This window comes from Halichoeres trimaculatus, unplaced genomic scaffold (genome assembly GCF_033239565.1).
Source record: "Halichoeres trimaculatus isolate MK-OKI-2021-1 unplaced genomic scaffold, fHalTri1.1 fHalTri1_scaffold_16, whole genome shotgun sequence".
In the NCBI taxonomy this organism is placed as follows: domain Eukaryota; kingdom Metazoa; phylum Chordata; class Actinopteri; order Labriformes; family Labridae; genus Halichoeres; species Halichoeres trimaculatus.
In genome coordinates this window covers 14,117,627-14,143,184 of record NW_027437194.1, presented here as the reverse complement: position 1 = coordinate 14,143,184, position 25,558 = coordinate 14,117,627, and the positions used below count along the sequence as shown (strand labels likewise).

At 39.8% G+C, this 25,558-nt stretch overlaps 1 protein-coding gene across 1 annotated transcript in view; it reads left to right on the top strand.

Annotated features, from left to right (window-relative positions):
- Nucleotides 1-25,558, top strand: part of dcc (DCC netrin 1 receptor) — a 306,408-nt gene that overhangs the window by 192,201 nt on the left and 88,649 nt on the right. The window contains exons 13-15 of the mRNA XM_074689948.1: nucleotides 18,039-18,180; nucleotides 21,472-21,582; nucleotides 22,841-23,035. Coding sequence (XP_074546049.1) covers nucleotides 18,039-18,180; nucleotides 21,472-21,582; nucleotides 22,841-23,035 — 448 coding nt within the window. The remainder of the gene's footprint in view (nucleotides 1-18,038; nucleotides 18,181-21,471; nucleotides 21,583-22,840; nucleotides 23,036-25,558) is intronic.

Here is a 25,558-nt window from a genome sequence, read left to right as displayed (position 1 = left end):
TCTGCATCACCCCTGTTTGAGTTTCTAAATAACTCTTGATCACTTTGATCATTGTGTCTCTCCATCTATCATCCCTCTGGTGCTGTGGCTGTGACATAGACTGCATGATTGATGGATGTAGTCTCTTTGACGTCACTCATCTGTTTCTGCAACAGATTTCTGAAGCCAATTGGCTGCCGCGAGCAAATTAGAATCATGTGAGCTAAGCTGTGCCTCTGATCTGTGCTGTGTGAACAGCTTTTTTTGGCTTGGTGTGACTTCAGGTACTTCAGCCTGAAGCTGACAGTCAAAAACAGCACTTCAGCATTGTCTCATATTTTTAGACTGGAGGTCTTTAAAGATACACTTTGTTGACATTTAAGTGGAGTCATCCAGGACTGTGAATAAACAACATCATGCTATTTCTAAACCCTGAATATCAGGATAGATGTATTTTTATGAAGCTCTGTCTTATATTTGGGTCAACTCAGGAAGATAGTTGAGACCAGCCCTACAGCAAGCTGCTGGCCTCATTTTGGCTTTAGAAGTTATCCATTTGCTTATATCTGGATATTTTAAAACATGTTCTTGTTTTGTATATATGTCAAAATGTTTTTTTAATATATTTTATATACTAACATTTTTCATATTTTTTTAATAATTTGATTTGTATTGTTGGAAGAGTGGAACAGCATATCAATTTCAACAAAACATTTGAGTCTTGAAATAAAGTCACTCCTTGTAGAAAATGTATCCTTTATTATGTCGGTGGCACAGTTGGATAGTGCACTGGGTCAGTAATTGTGAGGTTGCAGGTTCAAGTCCAGCTCTGGGCGACACATGGCAACGTGTTCTTGGGCAAGACACTTAACCTCAAATTGCTCCCACTGCTGCATCAGTGGTGTGTAAATGGGCATGAAAGGGTGTCAGTGTGTTAGAGATACTGATGGATAACTAACATAGAAACTCTGAACCATCAGTAAGCGAATGTGAGAGTGAATGGGTGTGAATGGATAAGTGTGACCTGCGGTGTAAAGTAGCTTTGAGTAGTCCAAGACTAGAACAGCGCTATATAAGCTCAAGTCCATTTGCCATTTACTATCTGTGAATACCTACAGATTTCAAAACTGCTTGAACGTGGCTCTAAACATGTATGCTGTGAAATTGTGCATTTTTATATCATACACTAGCTTCAAGTGTCCACTGGAGGAACTGCAGTTTCAGACCTTGTTTTGGCTAGTTTTTAGTTTTTGTCTGTACGTATGTGGCTGAGGTGGACAAGGTGCATTATAAAACTCTGTTTTACACTATCTTTACTAAAAATCTGAAGTTTTAGTTTGCTAAATGGCCCTGGTTGAGTGTAGATCTGCTTGTCTGCTGAAGCTTTGGTGATGTGACCTGGTTCTTCAGATGTCTGTGTGAACTTTCATCTCATTTTTACTCGGAAAGCAGTTGCAGCCGAGGAAATGATGAATGTGCCCAGATTTAATGTGAATGGCTCATAATTTATGTCCATAAAGAGAAGGTTCAGGCTGTCTGCAGAGAACTGACCTCATTCAGTTTCTGTCCATTTATTTTCCTGCATGAGATTGATATTTCTCTGATGATCAGCTCTCAGGTCAAGGCTGATCGATTGGTAATGTCAGGGCTGCTTGACACTTGGAAGTCTCATTATGCTGGCTTTAGAAGAAGGCGGGATTTTTTCTCAACCAAACATTTTTTGCGATAAAATATCTGAACATCTAACATACTAAAGCAGAAGTGGTTTAACCCTTTAAACTTCTGTGTAGGGGTTTTTCATTCTCCTCCTCTGCCTCATCACCTTGATCTATGACCTATCTTGAGATCAGCAAGGGGCAAAGAATGTTTAATAAAAGACAACACAGAAAAAAATCAGAGTTCAAATAACTGCCTGCATTCCTCCTGAGATCAGTCTTGTGTCTAGCAACATTTCAGAAAGGATCCCTGCAGAGATTAACATTTTTAGTACACATTTAATTCTGTTTCTTTGGAAACACATTTTTTTTTTGCAATCTGTGCAAAAATAGAGAAGAAAAGAAAAGAAGGGATGAGAAAAGAAATCCTAAAAGACCTTGTAAAGGATGTGTATAAACTGCATGCTTCAACCATTACAGCCTGTCTTGTTACTGACTGCTTAAAGATTGCACTGAAGCAATCACATAACCAACTCATCACTCAGGAGGAACACAGAGGCTGTGTTTTATGTTCCTCTGAAAAGTGTGTGTAGCAGCAAACTAAAGTTGACTGCTTCCAGTAGCCTGAGGCTTCTTAGAATAGCTTGCCTGCAGTCGTTAACATTAAGGTGAAATCTCTGTGCATTTGGGGTAGAAATGCATAAAGCCAAATAAGAAGAGGGGAAAAAATAACTTAGGGAATCTTAAATTCATACTCTAAACTGACTGACCAAACAGTTACTCCATTCAACACGTAATGCTAACACAAAACAGGACGTACTGCACATAAGCAGCTATAGGCTCAACCTCATAACACTGAAAGTTTTCCAAAGCATGAATTAAAAGACTTATAAAACAAACTAAATCAATAACAGCTTATGTTAGGCTACAAACTAACCCAAATACTAATGATGTTCCCGAAACTACAAAAGGGCAAAAGGCAGAGGTAAGTATCATTTTAGATTTACTTAAAGTCCTTTTGTTTGGTGTCTCAACAATATAGTTGAAAGCGTTCGACCACTGTTCAAAATAAAATCGGAACTGTTTGGTTAACCTGACTCAGAGCACGTCTATGATTCATGCTCTGTTTTTTTTTGTTTTTATTTATTGTTTTTCATATGACTCAGTTTGGAGTTTGTAGAGCTCCGATCACATGCATGCCCATCACGAGTTGGAGGAGCACAGCAGGAGAGAGTTGTGGAGAGAGGTGTATGTGTTGTATTGTCTACATGGTGAGCTGAGGAAAACAGAGTCAGAGAATGTCCCTGTGGCATTGTATCGCTCTGCTGTATGGGAGCACTTTTAAGTTTAGCATGAGCTCTGATGATGGTGGTGGATTTAATGATGTTTCAAATGTCAAACTGTCTGATTCTTTCAGGGCTTACATGACTATACATGACACAATTGATTTAAAACAACTGTTAACAGTGGATTATTGGGATATATGTTTTTCTGGGATGTTAAAAGCAATAATGTAGACTGAACAGAACTAAAGGCCATAACCACAAAACTGTGACAAGATCCAAACCATGGATTTTGTGAAGCATTCCATCCCTAATAGTTGACCATTGTTAGAAAATACATTTTTTATAAATAGATCTGCAAAAAGATGAAGGTCAGCATTGCATGTCTATAGGTTTTTTGTATTTGATCAAGCAACAGCAGTGCTTTCCATCTTGTAACTTCTCTGGGATAGGCTGAAAGATCTTACCCCACAAGCGCTACAGTGGTTATGTGCTACATAAAAAGGGTTTTTCCTCTTCACAGCCCATTTTTCTGACCTCAAACCCTTTTTTTTAGAAACTGAAGAACCTTTTTTTTCGTATAGTGAAATATTATTAGATTTATAACTGATGTAAATGACAAACTGACTTAATTTGATCTCCATTTTGAAGATGATGACTGCCATCATTGGGCTCTGTAACACCTTCCACGAATCAATGGCTGATGCTGCTGTGGAAATGTCAATGTTTTACAGTCTGTAGCACAAAGTTGGACTTGTTGCCCAAGTTTTCAGACATTTTTTTTTTTTGGCTGCTTACTTTGTTTGCTTCTTGGAGTTTGCTGCTGTGGGTGAGTCTGAAAGAAAACAAATATTTTACACAGACCCAGTATTTACAGATGCCTACTATCTGTTACTACCATAGCTTCTAGCTTAATGTTAGAACAACAGCCTCTTCCTTTTTAAACTTCCTACCTTTAACACAGAGCAGTGTGGAGGAGTATAGGTGCAACATTCACACCTTTGGCTGGTTAGGTGAGCTGGCAACGAGAAATCAAAAGCATGCACAGTTATTTTTGCAGTAGCCCTGGTAATGCAACACAATACACTGATGTTGCTCAGTATGTTAATGCAGCAGAGCTCCTGCTCTTGCCTTTTGTTTTCTTTAATGTATAAATCCAGAAAACTCTTTGTGAATTGTAATAATTTGTTCAGCAACATGCTCACAGCTTAATTTGCTACACACACACAATCAGGCTGTTTGTTGGTTTGCATGTGTGTGGGTGGGTCCAGCCTCTGTTAGTTTCCCGGTAGCTTGTGGCTGAGAAGGAAAAATGTGAATCTTTCTGGTCTTGTCAAGTTTCTGCTCTCAAACCAACTTTCCAGACAAATCTGACATTTACTTAACTTTCTCCTGTATGTGGGGTGTTACTATGTCTGTCTGTGTGCATTTGGCAGACTTTGGGAGTGTGTTGTTCAATGCTTGGTTGGACATGCAGTCAGAGTTTACAGTATGTCGGTCTATTTTTTTTAACACAGAATCCTCCAGAGGGTCCAGCCTGGGTCACTGTGGCTGCCAGAGCCCAGATCAGGAACAAACTTTTAGCACCATCACAGAGTAGGAATAGCTTTTGGAAGATTTCCTGACAGAGGGAATAAATCTCCCAGGAGTCAAATGTGTTCCTCTGGAGAACCTGGAGACTCATTAAAAGATTAATTAAAAGCAGCAGCAGTGAGGGGTCGATCTCAGCTCAGTGTGAGGTGCTCATTTTACTCAGTGAGAGGAGCCCATAATGAAAACTCTGAGTTAATGTCTGACTGTGAGAATCTGCTGCAAGTCATAATTCCTCCATTCTCCTTTTACATGGATACTTTCAATCTCTAAAACATAACCAAACGCTGAATAACACATCCTCTTTTTGTATGTTTGTTATTTTATTTTTTTATTTACTTTTTTTTTTTTTTTTTTAACCTCAACAAGAAATGCAAATATTTAACTGGTTTTAGAGAGACCTGAATTCCAGTATTATGGGGGTCACAGCTGTACCTACAGTTCTCCAACTAGGTTCCTTATCTGCTTTAAACAGCAGCCAGTAAAAAAATATAGAATATTGTTAAACTGTTGTAAGAATGACAAAAATGCAGAGCAGGTGTAAATCGTCCATACAGCCTCCCACCAGCAGAAGAATGTGTGTCCTCTGCATGTTAGCTGTACCCTGTGTCATCTTTGAAATTGTGGTACAGCAAGCTGAATGACCTTTAATTCAGCCACTGTAGAGAAATTCTATTCCACAGCAACCCTCTATAACATATGTTATCAGACATCATTTCCCAGCTCCACTTTAGATAAGTGACTTCAAGTAGCTGCCATGGTCAAGAGCTATATTAGCATCCATCTTACAAGGTAGCATGACCATTTGATAGTGTGACATCATAACTTGAGCACAAATAAAAGGAAAATAACCATTAATATACAATAAAATAATTATGAAATAAAAATTGCATGTCAAGTTACACTCTTTGCCACGACTGTAGCTTAGCCACCCTCCACTAGCGGGAGCTGTCACTGTTATTAATGGCTACTGCCATACGGTAATTAGGGATGGCCAATTCAAGAAAAAGCGCAGTTCCATATTTGCTTATAACTGTTCGAAAATTATGCAAAGATCCCCCTCCCACCAAGCTGTCACTGCCCACCCACCCACATACACATAACATCAATCAATCCAATCTTTATTAATAAAGCACTTTTCATACAAAAGATGCACATTGCTTTACAGTCTATTAAAAACAAATCCACATCCCCTTCAACCCAACCATACAACCCATGTCCAACAGTCACTTACACACTCCCCCGGGGCAACACACACACACTTCTGTACATAAGGCTGAGTACACGTGAATCAGTTGAGAAAGCCACATCAGAGGATCCATCTGCACAACGAGCAGAGAGCTGGCCACAGCCACAGGACACCAACACAGGGCCCAGAGTAGAGGTGCAGCAAACACCCACCTTCAAACACTGGGGTCCTATTAATGAGGCACAGACTAAAAAAGGTAGATATAAATAAATATGAAATAAGAAACCAAAGCTACCTAAGCTAATAACACACATTAGCAAAGAGGGAGTGGGCTGTTGCTTGCTCTGCACGTCCATCATCAAACTTACATCTTGAACTCCTACCATTGACTGTTGCTTTGCAGACACCACCCACTTTCCACTGCATGCCTTGCTCTCACACGGCTGTGCATATTGTTGTTGATTTGTGACGTGCTAGCCTAACCTTGCAAAGTTTGCAGTGCACCTAATTTTTGTTTATTTTTTGAAGGAGTAAACTGCACTTCCTAATCCATTTTAAACCTCTCCTCGCTCATGTTTTGGCTGGAAAACCTTCAAACTGTTGACTCCTAGTCTGCCTCTGTTTATTATGTCAGTTCGTTGTTGTAGTCAAGTCAAGTACCATCTGGTTTGGACATTAGTTTCTTTAATTTTAAAAGTCACTGGGCATTTTAGGTGGTGTCTGTGAACAGCTATGGCATACGGCAAAATCTGCAACCTGCTGTTAACAGGACAAAGTCATCTGCACATGGACTTTTCAACTATTTTAAAGTTAATGACTATTTAAATATTTAAAAATCATTGCCCATCCCTTTCGGTAATGCTCTACTACCTGGATAAACACACACACAGATTACAGCTGGAATCTTGTAGTTGTTTTGAGAATGATAACCAGCACAGGTGTGTGGATATTAGCCTGCAAAGACGACTCAGGCGGATGAAACTTGCTCAGGGGATATTGTCCAAACTATTGGCTTAAATCTATCTGTCATAGATGACTCAGTAATCCTACAGATTCTGATAGCCTTTGGTCACCAATGTATTGCCTACTTAATTTTTTATTTTTTAATCCATGCATTACTTTGTTTTGTTGTTTCTTAAATTCATAGACTCATATATTCAGTCAGAGGCATGCCTAAACATTCTGCACTATCTATTTATGTCTTCAAATGCCACCAAAGGCATTCGTTCAGATGCCAGCTGTTCTCTGATGCCGCCTCCATCCCACACCTGTGATAATGTCACTGCACAGCAAATAATTATCGTTAATCATCTCCAATTTCCCTATGTTTTGTGTGGGGTCTCCGTGGTAACAGGATGATTGCACCCTCAGAAAACAAAAACAAATACACAAACAGAAACATCTTTCATTCCATTCATTGATCTGTATCTTTTCCTCTTCTGAATCAAACCTTACTCCAACATCACCTGAAGCTCCACCCACATATGTGCCCCTTTATTCAGAGAAGGTCCTGTGACCTGGGAGTCATGGGTTCAATTATCTGTTACTTAAGAGAATTTCATATAAACTGTTTTTTTTTTTTTTTCATCATCATTGGAACATAGAAGCTGAGTCTTATGGCAATTAATACAGGGTGGTCAAAGCCATTATCCTGCCACATAGCTTGGGCCCACCACACTTCGAATATAAGTAGTATTTTAACCCCAATGCTGCGCCCTTCAAACAGTCAAAGTTTAGCTTTATTTTCTGGTCACTGAGCTACTTCTTGTGGAATACTGGATACTGGCAGAAAATGATGATGAAGTGGAAACCATGGGAAAAAAGCAAGTTACGTTTTCCCCGTGAATGCTTGGTTGATTAACCCTAAACCCTAAAACTGGGATGGTGATGGGCTGTACATATATCATGCCTCCCAGGTGATAGCTGAAACAGAAAAAAAAGCTATGTGTGAAATCTGTACTCTCCGTTTACTAATCGATGGCGATGATTTTAATCTAATCCAACAGAGTCACATTCTGTTTACTGCTTCGTAATCTGTAGACATGTAAACACAGTGTCTTTTTTCTTTTTTTTGTGGACGTAGTTGTTGTTTAGACAGTTAAATCAAGATTGCAGATTGCAAATCAGCAGGCGTAGATTATAAACGACCTCCATGGATTCTCACACTGGTTACAGTGGTCATTACAGAAGAATCAAATCAGCAAATATGTTTTAACACATGATTTCTTAAAACAGCTTGGAAAGTATTGACTTGTTCAGTCACTATACTGCCAAGGTCTCTTTAGAAGTGTTGTCAAAGCATCATAACAGGCCTCCTGAAGTGTCTATAAGCTTCTTTTTCTACAGTTTATTGTTTGTGTGCAGTGGAGGGATGTGTACAGTAGCTCTGACCAGTTACCTCAGTACTCAGGTGGAGTTCTTGTCATCTTTTGCAGCTCTATTGTCTGCTCACCCTGATCCTGTGACAGTTTCACAGCTGTTCATCATCCTGAAGGTCCAAAGCTCCTGTGTTAGAGTTATTTACACCAACACATCTCCTGTGCTTGAGCAAACAGCCAAGCGATCATATCCAATATAATGAATCTTATAACATTTTGTTGCTTCAGAAAACAACTGAGGTTGAATTAAGATAGCACGATCTATGTTTGTTTACAGTGAGCATCTTCTTTTGCTACTTTGATGGCAAACACTGCAGTTGTTGGCATGCTTCAAGCATAAAATGCCTCATAAAGTTTTCATACCAGGCTAGAACCTAGAGCAAAGACCTAGTGGTACTTGTGAGACTGCCCATGGTCGCCAACAAAGTGTTCAACGGCTGTTTTAGTTCATATTTTATTTCACATCTTAGCCACAGAACTCGGCAACTATCTCAGAAATTCCTCTGAATATTTCCAAATAATCTTTGCAAACAGAGAGCCACCTGCTCAAATACACCTCTATAATTACTTTCATAATTTCTTTTAAAATATGGCAGCTGAGCTGTTTGTGTTTGGAATTCACACACACACACACATGCACACACAAAACAAAAGCACAAACACTCACACGAACGCACACAAACTCTATGGTGCTGCATCGTGTTGCATGTTGTAATGCAAAGCAAATAGAGACAGTCTGCCCTCCGTGTGATTGCTCCTTTTACCCAGAGGACAACAACATACACACACACACACACACACACACACACACACACACACACACACACACACACACACACACACACACACACACACACACACACACACACAGTCGATGTGGTTCCAGCTCTCACCCAGAGGACATGAACAAACAATCACAGATTGAATTTGGAGAGTGTTTACTCACCTGGCCTTCTTTGTGTGCTTGTGTGTGCATGCTTTCGTGCGTGTGTGTGCCGAGGTCACAGAGTGGATGAGGTGTTCTGTATGCAGCTCAGCGTACAGAAACAAAAAGAGAAAGTCACTGAATTAATTCCAGATTCGGTTTAAAGTTTTGTTTTCTTCAAAGCTTTTTTTCTTGTTATTGATCGGACAAACTGCTCAATGGCACAAAGAGTCAAAGAACAGCTGGAAATACAATAATACTGACTGTACTAATGAAATGCACCAGTGCTACTGCCTACCCTGCATCAGCAACTAAGAAGTTTTTAAATGACTGAATGAATGCAGAGGAGAAAGGACCACAGATCTGGGAATATGAGGGCATTAAGAGTTATCCCTCTTTAACCCTTACAACCAAAGAGGTAAATCAGATATTGTCCATGCTGACATCATAGCATCACACAGAAGCTTTGGATTTGTTGGCTGCACGTACATGCATGATGAGAATCTGCCTTTCCACCACATCCCAAAGGAGCTTTCCTGGACTATGATCTGGTGACTGTGGAGGTGAATAGAGTTTAATTAACTTGTTGTCATGTTGAAGAAGGTAAAAGGGGACGATTTGAACTTTGTTACATGGAGCGTTATCCTGCTGGAAGTCTTCATTAGAAGATGGGTACACTGTGCTCATAAAGGGGTGGACATGGTCAGCAACAGATAGGCTGTGGATTTCAAACCATGAGCAGAAACCCAGGCTCATCAGACCAGACATTTTTCTCGTCTTCTATGGTCCAGTTTTGGTGAGCCAGTGTGAATTGTAGCCTCATTTTTAAGTGCTAAGCTGACAGGAGGGTCACCCAGTGTGGTCTTCTGGTGTTTTAGCCTGTCTTCTATGGATTGGACACGGTGTGTGTTCAGAGATGGTCTACTGCAGATCTTGGTTGTGGAAAAGAGTGTTTAATTGAGTTGTTACCCATTTTTTCTTTCAGAGAACATGCAGTTCCCTCAATATTTTCTCTTTTGGGACCATTCTCTGTAAACTGGTTTTAAGGAAAAATCACAGTTGATCAGAAGATTTTTAAATGCTCAGTCCAGTTCTTTTGACCAACAACCAAGCCATGGTGAAAGTCGCTAAAATCACCTCTCTTCTCTGTCCTGATGCTCAGTTGGAACTTCAGCAGACTGTCTTCACCATATCCACATGCATAAATGCTTTGAGTTGCTGCCCTGTGATTGGCTGATATATATTTGTGTTAACAAACAGTTCAGCAGGTGAGTGTAGGTCCTTCCTTTTACTGTGTTTCATTTTTGAGGTGGGCTCATAACTGAACTTGGCTGAGGGGTCCTGCAGCAAGAGAGTCAGGTGAATGATAGAAGAAAAGAGTTTTACAGTTAAGTCCCCAGTCAGGCTGTGTGTTTACCTTTGGCTACATTTAAATTGGTTGTCATTTGTTGTCAAATCAGAGAGTCGACTTTTCTATTTTTATTGGACTTGGTCTTACATCCTCCATTCCATCCCCAAAAAAACGGCACACTAGTTTATTGACAAATCACACGTCATTCTCTCAGCACTTCATCATTTAGCTGACCGTGTGAGCTGGATCATGACTGACTCCTTAAAACTCTGAAATACTTCATGGTAATCTGAAGGATTTAGTATCAACAAAGGAGGAAAAGAACATACTGTGAGCAGAAAAGAAAATGAAGACTGAACATCCCAGAGGCCTTTTACCGGCCGCATGATATAAATGTAATCACCTCCTCCTGCTTGCTGGCTCCCTTAAGGTGATTTTCCTAAGTTTTACCCACTGTTTTCACACATAAGCTCGCACTAGTTTCTTGAAAAAAAATCTTATTAGCAGCAGGCTGAACAGTGAGAGATTCGATAAAGTCAGATAAAAAATTTGACCATTTTTTGTCACACATGAATTCCACGTCAGATAAACTGCATTTGGAAACTATGGTTTTTATGAAACATAGGAGAAAACACGACCCAATTTGAGAGAATGCTATTCAGACATGAGACAGGAAGAGGAATAAACTCTCCAAGCATTGATGTCCAGAAGGATATCATTTTTAGACATAGCTAATCAAGAGAGCAGCAAACACATGCAGCTAATCAAGTTGCATTTAAAACATCAGTAGCAACTGTTTGATTCTGACTTGTCGTCGACTTCTTAAATAATCTTTTTCAATACATTTGTGATCAGAGTGTTTTATCTGAAGCATAAATCAGAACCTTCCTTTCCCTTGGAACATTTTGTTCTCCACAATTTTTCATATTGTGCTTTCAAATGTTTATTTCTTATCAGCACAAGCAGCTGCAAAGTGATATGTGCAAGTCTAACTATTGAATGAACACTTGGAGACAGATGAGGCCTGATTGTTTGTACGCTAAAACCAGCAGGACTGTCTTCGTCCATTAAACTCATTAGGTTTCCCACAGTCATCCTTCCTTCTTTGGATAATCACCCTCATTTTGGTTATTATTAGGGCTTATTATTATCCGTGTGATCTCCATCAGCTTTCTGCAGACTTCCCTGCATCTCCTCCTTGTCCTCTGAGACAAAATTAAAAGGGGTCGAGTCTCCGAGCATGTTTGAAGGCAGTGAACGAGGCCACAGCTCCGCTTGCCCTGCTGCTTTACAAAGTCAACTGCACGTGAATACAAAGCAGCTACAGGAGGGATTTCTGCTGCCGACATTTTCTGCTCCACTCACACAGAAAAAACACCAGAGAAATGATTCAGTGTAACAGTACAGCCCGAGGCCACTTCACCTCTAATTTACACCAAGAAACAAAGAACATCTGAAGCAAGCCTAATTGATCCGCGGAGCCTATTTAGTTCAGTGAAAGAGATGAAACTCTACAAGCTAATGAACACGTAGACTGTGGTTCGGCTGTTTCATTAGCAGCAAGTGGAGAGTGGGCTTCAACCAATAATACACAATGAAGCTTCCTTTGAGATTAATAAGGTTCTATACATCTTTTTTTCCACTGTACACTACACCTGCTCTGGTAGTGCTGGGTTTTCTCGCTGTTGAACTTACACGAATACTAACTTTTACCTGCAACAACTACAGTGCAGAGTGTTTAAGGTAGCTGGGTGCCAAAAAGCAAAACATAGGACAAATAGGGTTTTTTTATGGGACATTCCCCTGCAATGCAAGAGTCATTAAAAGTTTCAGTAACATTTCCATCCAGTCGAGGCAGATGTCTCCAGAGTCTGGTTCTGTCCAAGGTCTCTGCCCCTTTAAATGAAGGTTTTCCTTGCCATTGTAGCTTGCTAAATGCTGCAAAGTCCTGTACTCATGGTGGGTTAAGATGAGATATGACGCCTGTCATATCGCTGTTGTGAGGGACTATTAGTACAAACAGGACTAGACCTGTTAATTGTTTTGGAAAGTGTCTTGAGATTACTTTTTTTTTTTTTTTAATCTTTTGGCACTATACAAATAAAGACTGATTGATTGATTAATTAAGTGAATTACACATAAAGTATTAAAAACAATCAGAAATGCTTTACCACATGTTGATCTGGTTTTACAAATTGTACAAATTGTGCATGGCGCCTTTATTTTGCATATAAAATGAATTGCGTATCCCTGTACTCCATCACAAAATAAGTTCAGATATCATAGAGTGCTGCAGTTTCACATCTTTTATGGGACAGGCATGTGCAAGCACACCTATCTGTTCATCTGTTTTGAAATATGATTTCTAGGTAAGTCTTACAGGTAATGTGTGACTTTAAGTTACAGTTCCCTTCATTTGTTATTTTAAAAAAAAAGAGAAACTTTTGCAAATGTTCCTGAAGCTTTCTGGGCAGGTGTGACAGTTTTGGTCATGCCCCAAAAGGCTAACGCATTAACTGATTGTCTCTGTCCTCTGAACTAATTTAAGGCATGAAAAGCCAGAGAAAATAATGAACAATTACGTACAACAAAACAGAAAGAAAGAAAGAAAGAAAGAAAGAAAGAAAGAAAGAAAGAAAGAAAGAAAGAAAGAAAGAAAATAAAAGTTCTTGGCATCCTCCATGGGCTTCAACCAGGAGTAATCAATCTCCAAGAATTTGTTTTGGCTGCATTTTTTTTTCTTTGATTTAATGTATTTGGTTCCAACATAATCCACTAAAAGGGGTATGCTGGTTTCATGGGCCTTTGTTTTGAGTCAGTTGGGTTAGCAATGACAAAGAAGTTGACATCCAATACCGTAATTTTCACTTCTATATTTAGCACTTTACTAGTTTTCCTGCCCATTTAAAGCACTTTTACACTACAAGTCACTTTCACTCTCCAGTCACACACTGATGTCAGAGGCTGCTGTTGTGAGGGACTATTAGCATCAGCTAATCTTATTCATACACCTGAAGCAATTTAGGGTTCAGTGTCTTGCTTGGTAGCTGGGATCAAACCCCAACCTTCCATTTGAGAGCCACCCACGGCCGCCCTCCTTGCCATGTGGAATTACCCTTTCACACAGCTATCGGATAAAAGATGTGTTTTAGGGAGGGATGGTCTTACATTTTGAGAAAAAAAGGACATTGTCTCAATTTGCAGGACCAGGCCTAAGTGCCAATACTGCTGTGCAGAAAGCAGAACACCTGGTCATCCTGAGAGTAGGGGAACAAGCAGACGCAAGTGTAGAAGCAGACTCAGTATGTGCAAAGCAGTTAAAGTAGCGTTAAAAGCAGCAGGCACAACAGCTTTTTGCTGTCATAGAAGTAGTAATCTCCTCAGGAGAACAAGTATGAGCAGCAGTAATTGCATGGACCACAGCTTTTTTAACAGCTTTGGTTGAAACTGCTAACAGTGGAGGGGAGAGTGTTGTCTAACACAATTTGTTCATCTCTTTGTGTCTCTGTGGGAGTTGTTCCAACATGAATTTAACTTCTGTGTCGTTTCCATGGAGACGACACATCCAAATGTGACCTGTCAAAGTGGCTAATTAGTTAATGAAGCGCGTGGTGACGCCCAACCAGAGAGAGATAGACAGAGAGAGTATATAGAGGAATTTGGCCGACACACACATTTATTCAATTTGGCTCCCCCCCCCCCCCCCCCCCTCCTCCTTCCCCCTCCCCCTTCTCAGTAATCAGTTCTGCTGTAATCAATTAGCAGGATGAGGAGCAGCAGAGGGAACAGGTGCAGCTAAATGTTAATGAATTCCTCTGTGGCCGTCGTCACAGTAACACCGGCTGAATATTTAAGCTGCTTGTTGGGTCGATGACTTACACAGCAGCTGATGGAGACGTACGCACACACACACAATCACAATTGGGATGTGTGTGTATTAATGCAACAACAGATGTGTGAATGTGTGGTATAAGATCTGAAAGATCATATACATGCATGGTTTGTCTCAAGTAAGGTTGTGCACTTGCTGTACTTCACCACTGAAACACACAATACTTGATCCTGATTGGCTGCCATGGGTCTATTTTTTACACAGTTTAAAGTTTCACAAAAGTTTAGTCATCTTTCTAATTGGCGTTTAAGATAAAGTAGAATGACTGCAGATGATTAGATTACTTATATTTTCAAGCAATCTGGTTGTGTGAACTCGTGGGTTTCCTAAATGCTTAGCACTATTGTTGTTTTTTTATCTACATTACTCGGTTTTAAGGGAAAAGATATTTTTTTGGCCCTTGTCAAAGCTGGCTGTATCTTAATGATTGCCTATTAACTCATCCCACCCACTGAGTAGTGCAAAAGTAAAGAAATAACACATGAAATGGTAATTTCACATAGAAGCACATATACTGGTTTACTTCAATATGTCAACTTACACTGGAGCTGCTCCGCTGTGATCCAGCTGCATCAATGCTCCAGCAGATTGCAGCATATACAACTTGTATTCTTGCCAGATGTCGGAGCCATGGCGCATCACTTTCACAAAAGGACGATCAAGTGGGACAGGAAGTTGTGCACAGAAACTATCTAAAAACAACAAGTGACTTTCGCAATGAAACAAAGTGTGTCAAAAACAAGATGGTATTTCTCTTGACCACAACAACAAACCAATATAAAGCACGGAGTCAGGACTGGAGTCAACAGGTTTGAGGTTTTACAGCCCAAAAAAGAATAAGGAGAGGCTCATTAATGGAGTGGGAAGTGTGGGAACTCCTTTGTCTTGTGACTCCAGCTGTCTGGTGTCCTGCTATGTTCTAAATGCACAGCGTGCGCAACATTCAACAGAACAAAGCTCGACCAAAGACACATTCAGTGTATTTGACCATGCGGTGTACTGCATTCCTGTTATTTCAGATATAGTAAACTGTTGCACTGATGTATTTTTGAGACATGCATGACAATTTAAGACTTTTTATTCAAGGGAAAAAAAACCTCGGTGGTATCAAATAGGATGAAGATAAGCAAAAAAAGTATGACTAGAAAAGCACTCATAGAGCGTAGACCTCCACCAAACATATTGTGATTGTGACGCAACACTTTAGTCCTACTTTAATGTTATACTCCCTTTCAGCAGACTTTCTTCTACAATTCGGTGTTAGCTGCAGGTTTGTACGATAAATTGTGACCTGACAGTGTTGAAAATGATGATGATTCAGTATGTATTTTATATTCTGGTTCTTAGTATCCAGAATATTGCCAGGGTCTGGATAGTACTTTTACATCTGTCAGGAATCATCATGAAAATGGCCCTATCTCACAATGTTAAAGAATCCTTTAAAAACGTCCTGGACACAGATGGTGCACCGGATCCCCTCCACATTTAATTAGTTCTTGCTTATTCTATTTTGAACATTTCCTGAAAATTCATCAAGATCCAATCATAAGTTTTTGAGTCTTGTTGTTCACAGACAAACAGACAAACTGTCCTCAAAACATAACCCCCTTTGCAGAGGTAAAAATAAAGGGATATAATTTGAAAACAGCTGGGACTAGAAATTTGCTGTACTGGAGTAGTGTGAAAAGTCTTTGTAAATTTTAGCTGTTTTTGCCCCAAAATGTGTGTAAATATGACCTAAATACACAAATACCTTTGAGAAATATCTGTTAAACATTTTAAAATCCATCCTGCAAGCTGTTTTTTTAGTCTCCCCTGCCGCACCTCTGCTTTGTTACTGCTACCTGTCCGTCAGAGGAGTGATGTGGAACCACATGTCCGAAATGTTTATCACATTACCTGCCCACATGCATCACTGCACAGAGGGGGTAGAGAAGGGGGAGAGATGAATTAAATCACTTTAAATTTCTAATTCATTAATCTTCATTCATTAGTGTTCTGCATACCTCACTCACACACACACACACACACACACACATACACACACACACACACACACACACACACACACACACACACACGCACACGCAGACACTCACACAGGGTCACACTGAGTATATCAGCAGAATGCTTGATGGCAGCTGCCTCACAGAGCAGAGCACACTGGGGGCCGCGCAAACATCTGCTCTGCACAAGTGTGTGTTTGTGTGTCCGTGTTTATGTCTCTGAGTTAGCGTGAGTGTTTGTCTGTGTGTGTTTGTCAGAGGTGGGTTGTTAACATGCAAATAAAGCAATTAAAATTCATACAACACACATCCAATCAAACAAACACGCGCACGCAGATGCACACTCGAACACAAGCAGATTAAAAGAAATGTGATGCGTGCACATACACACACAGAGTAACATGCACAGAAAGTGGAATTGGAACTTCTGCTGCGTTTTACTAGAATGGTCTGATGAAAACAGAGAAGCAGACTGCAGCAGCTCAGCATCAGACTCATCTCAACAGAAATAGAAACTCAACACAGAGCAGGTGGGTCTCTGCTGACTGCTGGTCAGAGTTAGAGCTATTTTTCTCACATACTGCCATGAAAGTGAGACATCCCTTTTCCTTTATAGCCCTCTTATGATACACAGTGAAAACAGATGGCTGGAATTACTAATAGCTGCATCTGTCTCGCATATTATTCAGAGCTGTCTAAATTAATGACAGGCTTTATGATTAATTAATGACACATTTCAGTTACATCAAACACATCACTGTGCATGTGGACATCCTACTTAACCTTTATTGTAGATGACTATCAGTGACTTCCTCATTTCATTTTGCCTCTTCTTCACCTTCTTATTAAGTGTGAATTAATAATCCAGCCTGCGTCAGCGTGATCACCTTTCCCCCCTGGAAACACATGCTTTACCAGAAACTCTGTGCACAGCTGCTTGCCACACCCCCTTCCCTGTTTCGCTACACCCCTCTTCATCAGCAGAATGATTCATGAATTGAGATTTTTCTGCTCATTAGTCTGGTTGTTAAAGACATCCGCACTTGTTACAACCTTGTAAAAAAGCAACAGGTGTAGATTTGCACCTACTTAGCGGGTGGGGCTGCATCACATCAGGTTGGAGGATTGAGTGGAGGCTTGTATCTTTTTTATTTATCTTTTAAAGTATTTTTCTGGCATTCTTTCCTTAATAGGACCCATTGAGGGTGAGAAAATGTGGGGAAAAGGGGTGGAGAATGGCATGCAGGAAAGTTGTGGCTAGGAGTTGAATCAGTGACCACTGCAGCAACAATTATAGTTTATGTGCCTTTGCTATCAGGGCAAACCAGCCCTGTGTGTGTTTCTATGTGACCTGTCAGATTCAGAAAAGCATATAAAGAGTAGATTTCAAGTTGAGATGCCACCTGTTAAATGCCAGAGATGGTGTAGTCCATAAAAAAAAATTCTGACTTGAAACCACGTGGAGGGGTTTGTTTTTGAGCCTTTCTGTATGGCTGCCATGAGAGAATGTAAGATTAATGACTTGTGTCGTTGGAATGAGAGCAATCTGAATGAAGTTTTTTGACATGTTATTATTTTCTATGATTTACCAACAGTGATTTATTATTTTCCTTCCTGACTGTAGGGGTCCTGCTGACACTATTAATCCTTTATTTTCAATGCTTGTGATATTGCGGTATTAATTTCTTCTCTAATTAAATACCTGGACAATTTAAATGTTGCCATGTGTCGACTATGGCTGTGATGAATCATGTTTTTAAGTCTCTTTCTTTGTTGTTTCTGTCTTGCAGAGCATTAAGGTGTCATGGCAGCCACCTCCGCCCAGCTCTCAAAACGGTCTCATCACTGCCTACAAGATCAAATACAGGAAGACCGGTCGCCGTGGAGACCAAGAGGCCATCGAACCGAACAACTTTTGGTACCTGTTCACAGGTGAGACAGTGGTTTAGACGTAAGCCCACCAAGCAGTCTGGTTTGGACCAGTAAAGTTTCTTCCAGGTTGGATCAGTTAAGCCTGATCCTGTTTGTGTTACCACAGCCAACCGTACCTCATCTTGGTTGGCGGCGTGTAAGCTGGAGGCTGATAGCCATGTCAGTTACATAATAGTGAGATGGCAAAGGAGCATGACACAGTGTACTCCCCTAATAAATGCAACAAAGAAGAAAAACTCAACACAGTTTACAAAGGACAGCAATGGGACCAATAAATAGACTGCAGTGTCGTAGCTCCACCTGGGATCAGTTTGGTTTAGTCTGGCACCTTAACGGAAGGGTCCCAAAAAGTGGGACGGTTTATCTTGGTTATTTGGCGATCTGTCCCGCAATTAGTCAAAGAAAGCGCCACAAAATGGGTGTTGTACCGAGACGAACTGAACTGAATGGCTTGTTGGAAATGGGGCTTTAAACTACTCATACAGGGAACATGTGTCATTGAAATAGTTTTAATAGTAAAATGAAAGCCTCATTAGGGGACCAGGTGTGACTGCGGTAAAAGTGTGTTCCTACACAGTCGGTTTTGTCACTCATCTGGTAAAATTTCCATTTTCCTTCCCTCTAATTTATCAAATACGAACCGAAAAGAAGCTAATGGTGTAGTGGTTAGGGACTCTAAGGGATTTTACATTGTTGCTTTAAAGACCTGCTGGAGCTCTCCCAGAGAGAGCAAGGTTATATCAGCACTCTTTTAATGCTTCATACAATTAAAGTTTCTATTTTGCTTTGGTTTAACTTGCGATTTGATTACACCAGAAAAAGTACAAAATACCTCAGTGCTTATCACTTCATACAAACTATGTTCTCATCCATGGCATAACTGTCTTAAAACATGAGATAAAATGAAATGTATCAAATGAAACATGAGATACATCGATGTAAATAACAAGAATGTAGCGAAGGTAACATTAAGGTATCACATGTAACTTGACCATATGTAAAGCAGGATATTAGAATATAACTAAACAAATGGAATTTTGGGATAATCAAATGTTATATAAGGTAACAGAATTCAGATAACTGCCTTAATTTAATACACCGTACTGCTTTTGCACAGACTACTTTTAGTGATGGGTTAATACACAGTCTGTGCTTTTTCTGGTTGTAGCTTTTCTATAAAGCTCCAAGAGACAAAGACAAAAATGCTTCTTATAAGAGTACATTAATCTTGGTTTTGGTCCTTCCATGTTTAAAACATGAACAGATTTATCTTTAAACATTTGCCCTTAAACTCTCCTTCAAAACCATGGTGGGATATGAGTCAGGCGAACAACGAAAAAGGACAGATTCAGAAAATCTGCCTGAATTTAACAAGGCTGTGTTTTTAAATATTCAGGGATTTTAAAGAAAACACGGACGAATGTTTTCACCAAACATCACCTAAGGCTGACAGTCATCTGACATGAATACTCAAATAGAGATAAACAGATGCAGACCTTCAAGACGTGTAAGATTGTGTGTGTCATGTGTGTTTTATTATGTTTGTGTGGATAACAGTGGACTGCAGTTGGTTTTTGGTATGTTTATTTTTTTCATGTATCTTTTTATGTCAATGTTTGATTTGGTTTGTTTTTTTGTGAAAGACAGTCTGAATTTGCATAAGTTTGCATATGCATGGTAGTGTGTGAATTTATTTTTTATACGTCTGCATTCAAACTGCCACCAGCTATTATTTCAATTTGGGGTTTGCAGGATTTGAATGGAACTGATCTTCCTTTTCATTATTTCCCTCTGATGGTTATCTTCATCCATCTGTCTGAGCTGGAGCTCATTCCTTGGTGGCAGGTGTGTGTGTGTGTGTGTGTGTGTGTGTGTGTGTGTGTGTGTGTGTGTGTGTGTGTGTGTGTGTGTGTGTGTGTGTGTGTGTGTGTGTGTGTGTGTGTGTGTGTGTGTATGAGTGTGTGTGTTTGTGTATCTGCCCGCTGCAGCCTGCCTGTCAGCAATAATCACCACCTTTATACTGAAGGAAATTAAGGACTTGAATTTCATTAAATGGGATAAAAAAAAAGTGCAGCTTAAGTGAGAAGATTATAGGGTGACATGTGAGGCTTTATTAACACTTAAAATCTAAATTTCAATTTACACTTCACTGGAGTGAAGCAAACCAAAACATAAACAACACATTGAAACAGCTGCTGGATATTTTTGTGAACAAATAAAGTGAAGCTGTGTTTTCATTAGTTCCTCAGAAAATGTATGAAGTCATGAGGAGAAGCAGTTGTTTCATATCTTCATTCAGTTTTAATTTGAAACATGCTTTATAACTTACCCCCATTAGGGATGCTGCATTTACCATATCCAACCATTTAATTAACATCAAAACTATGATATTTTAAAACTTATATTAAATGTATATCAAAACTAAGTATTTAATTTAAAATTCAACATTTTAGGGTGAATGTGTATCAATTATGTAGTAATTTAGTCAATTCACAGTTTTTATTACTGAAATCTGTTAAAGGCTTTTTTTCACTGAAAGTAGTTTGATTGTAGTAGAATTGTTTGGTGGTTTAAATATGTCATGCATTTAGTAAAAAGGTGTTTGTGTTTACATTTTTTGAGACTTGGTCGTCATCATTTGTGAGTATGCATGGTCTGAGGAGGTTCCAGTTTTGTTCGCAGAGTAAGAACAAATTCAAGTTGAAAAATTTTGATGAATTACAGATGTGTGAGTCAAATGTTGGAGTGAGCCGTTCTCAGACCACTGCATACATGTAAAAATACTGAATGTTTCACAGCCTCCCAGGGGGTTACAGCCCTCAATTTGGAACCTCTGATGTGTAGCATGCACTGTGAACATTGCGCATTTTCCCAAAGAGCATGAGTCTAAGTCAAGAAATAAAAGTGAAGAAATGGAATTATTAAATAAATTGCCATCACTCATGCTAAGTGGTGCATACGAGCTGCTATGCAGCATCTATGCAGCTGCTGTTTTTATGTTTGCAGTACTCCACATTGCATGTCCGTAAATCAAGGAGAAGACACAACAAAGACTTTATGCATGACAAATCTAATGTTAACATTAAGGTTGAAATCATGTCATTAATGGAGTATTTAACACAAAGCAAACAAATGCGTTATAAAGTAGTTAAAAATGATTAATTACATACTGTCATGTGAGGTTGACAGTCATGTAGGGATTGTGTATCACAGTACATGTGGAAATTCAGATAGAAAGTGTAGTAGCTACAGTCAGAGTTATTGACATAAAATCTCTCTCTGTGTCTGCAGGTCTGGAGAAGGGCAGTCAGTACAGTTTCCAGGTAGCAGCCATGACGGCTAACGGCACAGGACCTGCCAGTGATTGGTTCACGGCGGAGACACCGGAGAATGACCTGGACGGTAAGAGAAAGACAAAAAGAGACAAAGTGTGTGTGTGGATGTGTGTGTGTGCGTGTCTAAGAGAGAGAGATAGCAGTGATTTGTACAACAGCATGTAAATACCTCACTCACATAAATATTTAACCAGTTGAGCGCTGAGACTGATGGATGGAGGCAGCATTTGCCTCAGGGGAGACATGAGGGAGGGGGAAGGAAGGCAAGGTCGGAAGGCAGAGGGGGAGGTGGAAGGAGGAAGGGGGAGGAAAGGGCATCTATAGACAAAAGTGTCGGCATTTTTAAGCTGCATTTCCATAACACTTTCTGAAGAAATCAAAGGGCAACTACACTTTTTTGTAACTTATCTATTTAGGATCAAAGGGGAGAACAAGAAGTTTTATAATCCGGAGCCAAATAATTACCCCGTCATGAAGAAACTTATCACTACAAGGTGCCAGATTCAGGAGAAATGTAAGATTTATTCCAAGCTTTTGCCGGGGATTAAAGAAGATAAAGGTTTCCTCCAATTTTATAATCTTCTAGTTTAGTTTTTTTTCTAAAGTTAAACGTTTAACCAACAGTCTGAGCTGGCTGTTTGTCAAAAATAGAGATCACTTTGTTGCCAAAGGGAAAACTATCATTTGGCCTTAGATATAAGGCGACTTGACTGCTGCAAATATGATGAAATCTGGCTAAATGGGTGACATTCTAACACAGCTATCCTCTGGCAGAGATATATATATTTTTAACAGAACTTTGGAAACATGTTTGAAAGATGGAGAGAGAAAAGAAGAAAGCCAAAAAATATTCTGACATCTCTTGATTTGGGTCTCCTGATCATTTGGAGAAGGATAATCAGAAAAGCTGACCTCAGGCTGAAGCTCCAGAGGACGACACCCCGGTCAGCAGGAAGCTGCTAAAATAAAAAAAACAAACACATCCATGCTAACTGTGTTTCCAGTCTGCAGCAGAGGGACAGCCAAATCTCATTTTCATGGATTATCACTCAATAAAGTGATCTGAAATGTCTCTCCCTGAGGATAGAGAGCACCGTAATCTGATCTAATATGATGCTGCGGAATAACACAAAGTGTCAGGGCTTATTAAGGCTTAATACACAGCTAACGGGGTTAGCATCTGTTAGCCCAATTGCTTTAAGTACCTGCCACTGTCGCTAACCAGGTTAGCTTGCAGCAGAGGCTGTGGTCAAGAATATATGGGGGGGGGAACTGTTGTTTTCTTTTCTTTGGTGTATCATTTCACTGTTTGTGCTTTTTTTCAGAGAGTCAGGTACCAGACCAGCCGAGCTCTTTGCACGTCAGGCCGCTGCCCAACAGCATCATCATGTCCTGGACCCCGCCCCTCAGTCCAAACATCCTGGTCCGGGGGTACATCATTGGCTACGGAGTAGGGAGTCCCTATTCTGAGACAGTCCGAGTGGACAGCAAACAGAGATATTACTCCATTGAAAACCTGGGTGAGGGTTTAAACAACGACTCAGAAACAGACAAAGAAAAGCAACAAAATAATGATATCCAAAATAATTTTAGTACAATGTTAGTGCAATGCTTCATGGAGGCCTGGTATCAATTTTAATAGGAATATACTGGATCAGTCATCCATTTATTAAGTTTTTTTATTGTTTGCTCCAAGTCACAGTAGTCTTTAGAGACCTTTCACTGTTTAAAACCCCTCTCTGCTCTCAAAACACCCCAAATCTCTCAGATTATTCTGTTAGCGTTTGTCACTTTGGTCTCAGGAGATTTTCTGTTTTCAATCTTAGTTTTTGAATTTGTACATTTTTTTTCTAAAAGGTATGGTCTGCAGGAAAATACACAACACAAAAATATGCACAAATAAACACAACATTCAAACTGGGCTTCTCCTACTGGCTCAGTGCCAGCAGCAGCGCACACCCACTGTCACCAACCATTGCTATGTTAACACATGTACTAGCCCAGCAACCACCTGTAGCATTGTATCTCTACACAGGAGACTCAAGAAACGTGCACCTGACTTTGTATGTTAGCACAAGCTAATCACGGGTATTTGACACATACCTGCTCAGTAGAAAGCTAATCGCATCACTCCATGTCCAAAGCTGCTCTCCAAATTCCCAAAAGCAAGTGAAAGTTGAGCCAGGCTTTACCCTTGTTTAGGAAAAAGCTTCATCTGTTTGGCGTTTCACTTTGCTTGTGTTTTACAACCACTACGACCACTATCGTAGCTGCATTGGTTAGCTTCCCCCTCTCGCTAATCGACACGCAGAGTCACTTGCCCACTGGGTGCTCTGTGATTGGTTCAGGTAACCAGGCTTACTGTCTGTGCAGAAATTTCCTGATACAAACCAAACATCAACACACAGGCAAAGGAGAGTGATGAGGCAGACACAGACACTGACACACATGTATAGAGGCCCAGAGGTGACATTTGAGCAGGATTATTTCTGTAAAAGCTGACATTTCATTTTTAGGAAAATCCTGCAGACTCTTTGATGAATCTAAACAAGTTGTGTTTACTGCCTTTTTTAGAAATGGAAAAGCAGTAACTTCAGACACCTTTGAGATGAACAGCTGTAGAGAAAGAGAAAGGAGCAGATGATTGGTTTAACACATTTTTAATTCTACATTAAAAAGAGCTCTAATTCATAACTCACTGAATTCCCATCTCCAGCCTGCTCATGAAATCCAATATTTGATATTTTCATCCCTCCAAACGCAGCTGCTCCTGCCAACAAAACGCCAATATTGACACAGCATTCCCCTGTTGCATTAATTCATTATGATGATGAAATCCCTCATTTAATTACAATCAATAATTTAAAGGCAATTTAATAAGAAAGCTGCTTGAGGTAGAAATGTAATTGTGAAAGGGTGAAGAAGAGAAAACATCCTTCCCACAGTGTGAAACAAGCAATTTGCATGCCAAAGGAGACAATAACAAATTGGATGATTTTCTTTTAATATGTGGTTGAAAATTCCTGTCTCAGGTCTCATAATGGGAGAGTGATGGAAAAACAGAAACCAGTCATTGAGTTGCATGCACACATGGGAGCCAGTGCACATATGTACATGGCATTTATAATTCATAGTGATCATTAATTCATATGGTGGAGTGTCTGGGGAGCGTGGCTTGTGTGTTAGTTTAACTGATATGAAGGTTTGATGCTGCATACAGAGAGCGTGCAGCATCACAACAATCGTGACAAGTGTTCCCAGGGTCAGACCACTGCAGCACAAACAGCCAAGACGATCACATTCAGCTGTGTTCATACACTTTTTCTCTTTTTCCTCTTATTTCTCTTAACATCAACTTCACTTCACTGTTTAAATCCCCCCTGAGGTAGACTCAGTCTCCACATCCAAACTTATATTATATAGCAACACTCGCAATTTAAGGAAATAAAAACAAACACACTGGTTTTGTTGTTTTCAGTAACCAATCAATAAGCTCCTTTAAAGCACAAAAAAGGTCTTTCATTCACGAAAAAATATCTTGTCAAAACATTAAACTGATTTTTTAACTATATAAATATCTTCTTAGAGTAGAATGAAAGTCTTCTCTACACAAAATAAATTGCTGTTTTGCTTTAAAGGTATTTTTGCTGCCCTGTGAAAAAAGCTTTTGGCAGAAAATTCACCTAAAGAATATCCCTTTTGACTTTGGTATGAGGTTGCTGAAGTAAATTATTTCCCAAGAACAACAGCTGCACGATATCCTCATAGGTACCATTACACTGAATAGGCCCTCCAGGCCCTTTTTAGAGTCTAAAAAGATCCTTTTGCATTGTTTTAGTAAAGTACTTTTAAACTCTATGAAGCTATTTGTGTTGGAAATGTATCTTTAGATCTATGGTGTAGCACGACAAACTATTTAAGTGTGTTTGGCTTTTATTCTCATGGAAGAGGGAGCAAACAAAACAGAGTGTTGCACAGCCTGCCATGAAGCTTAACAAGGGTCACTTGCTTATATACAATAGGACAGGAAAAGAGGATGTCAT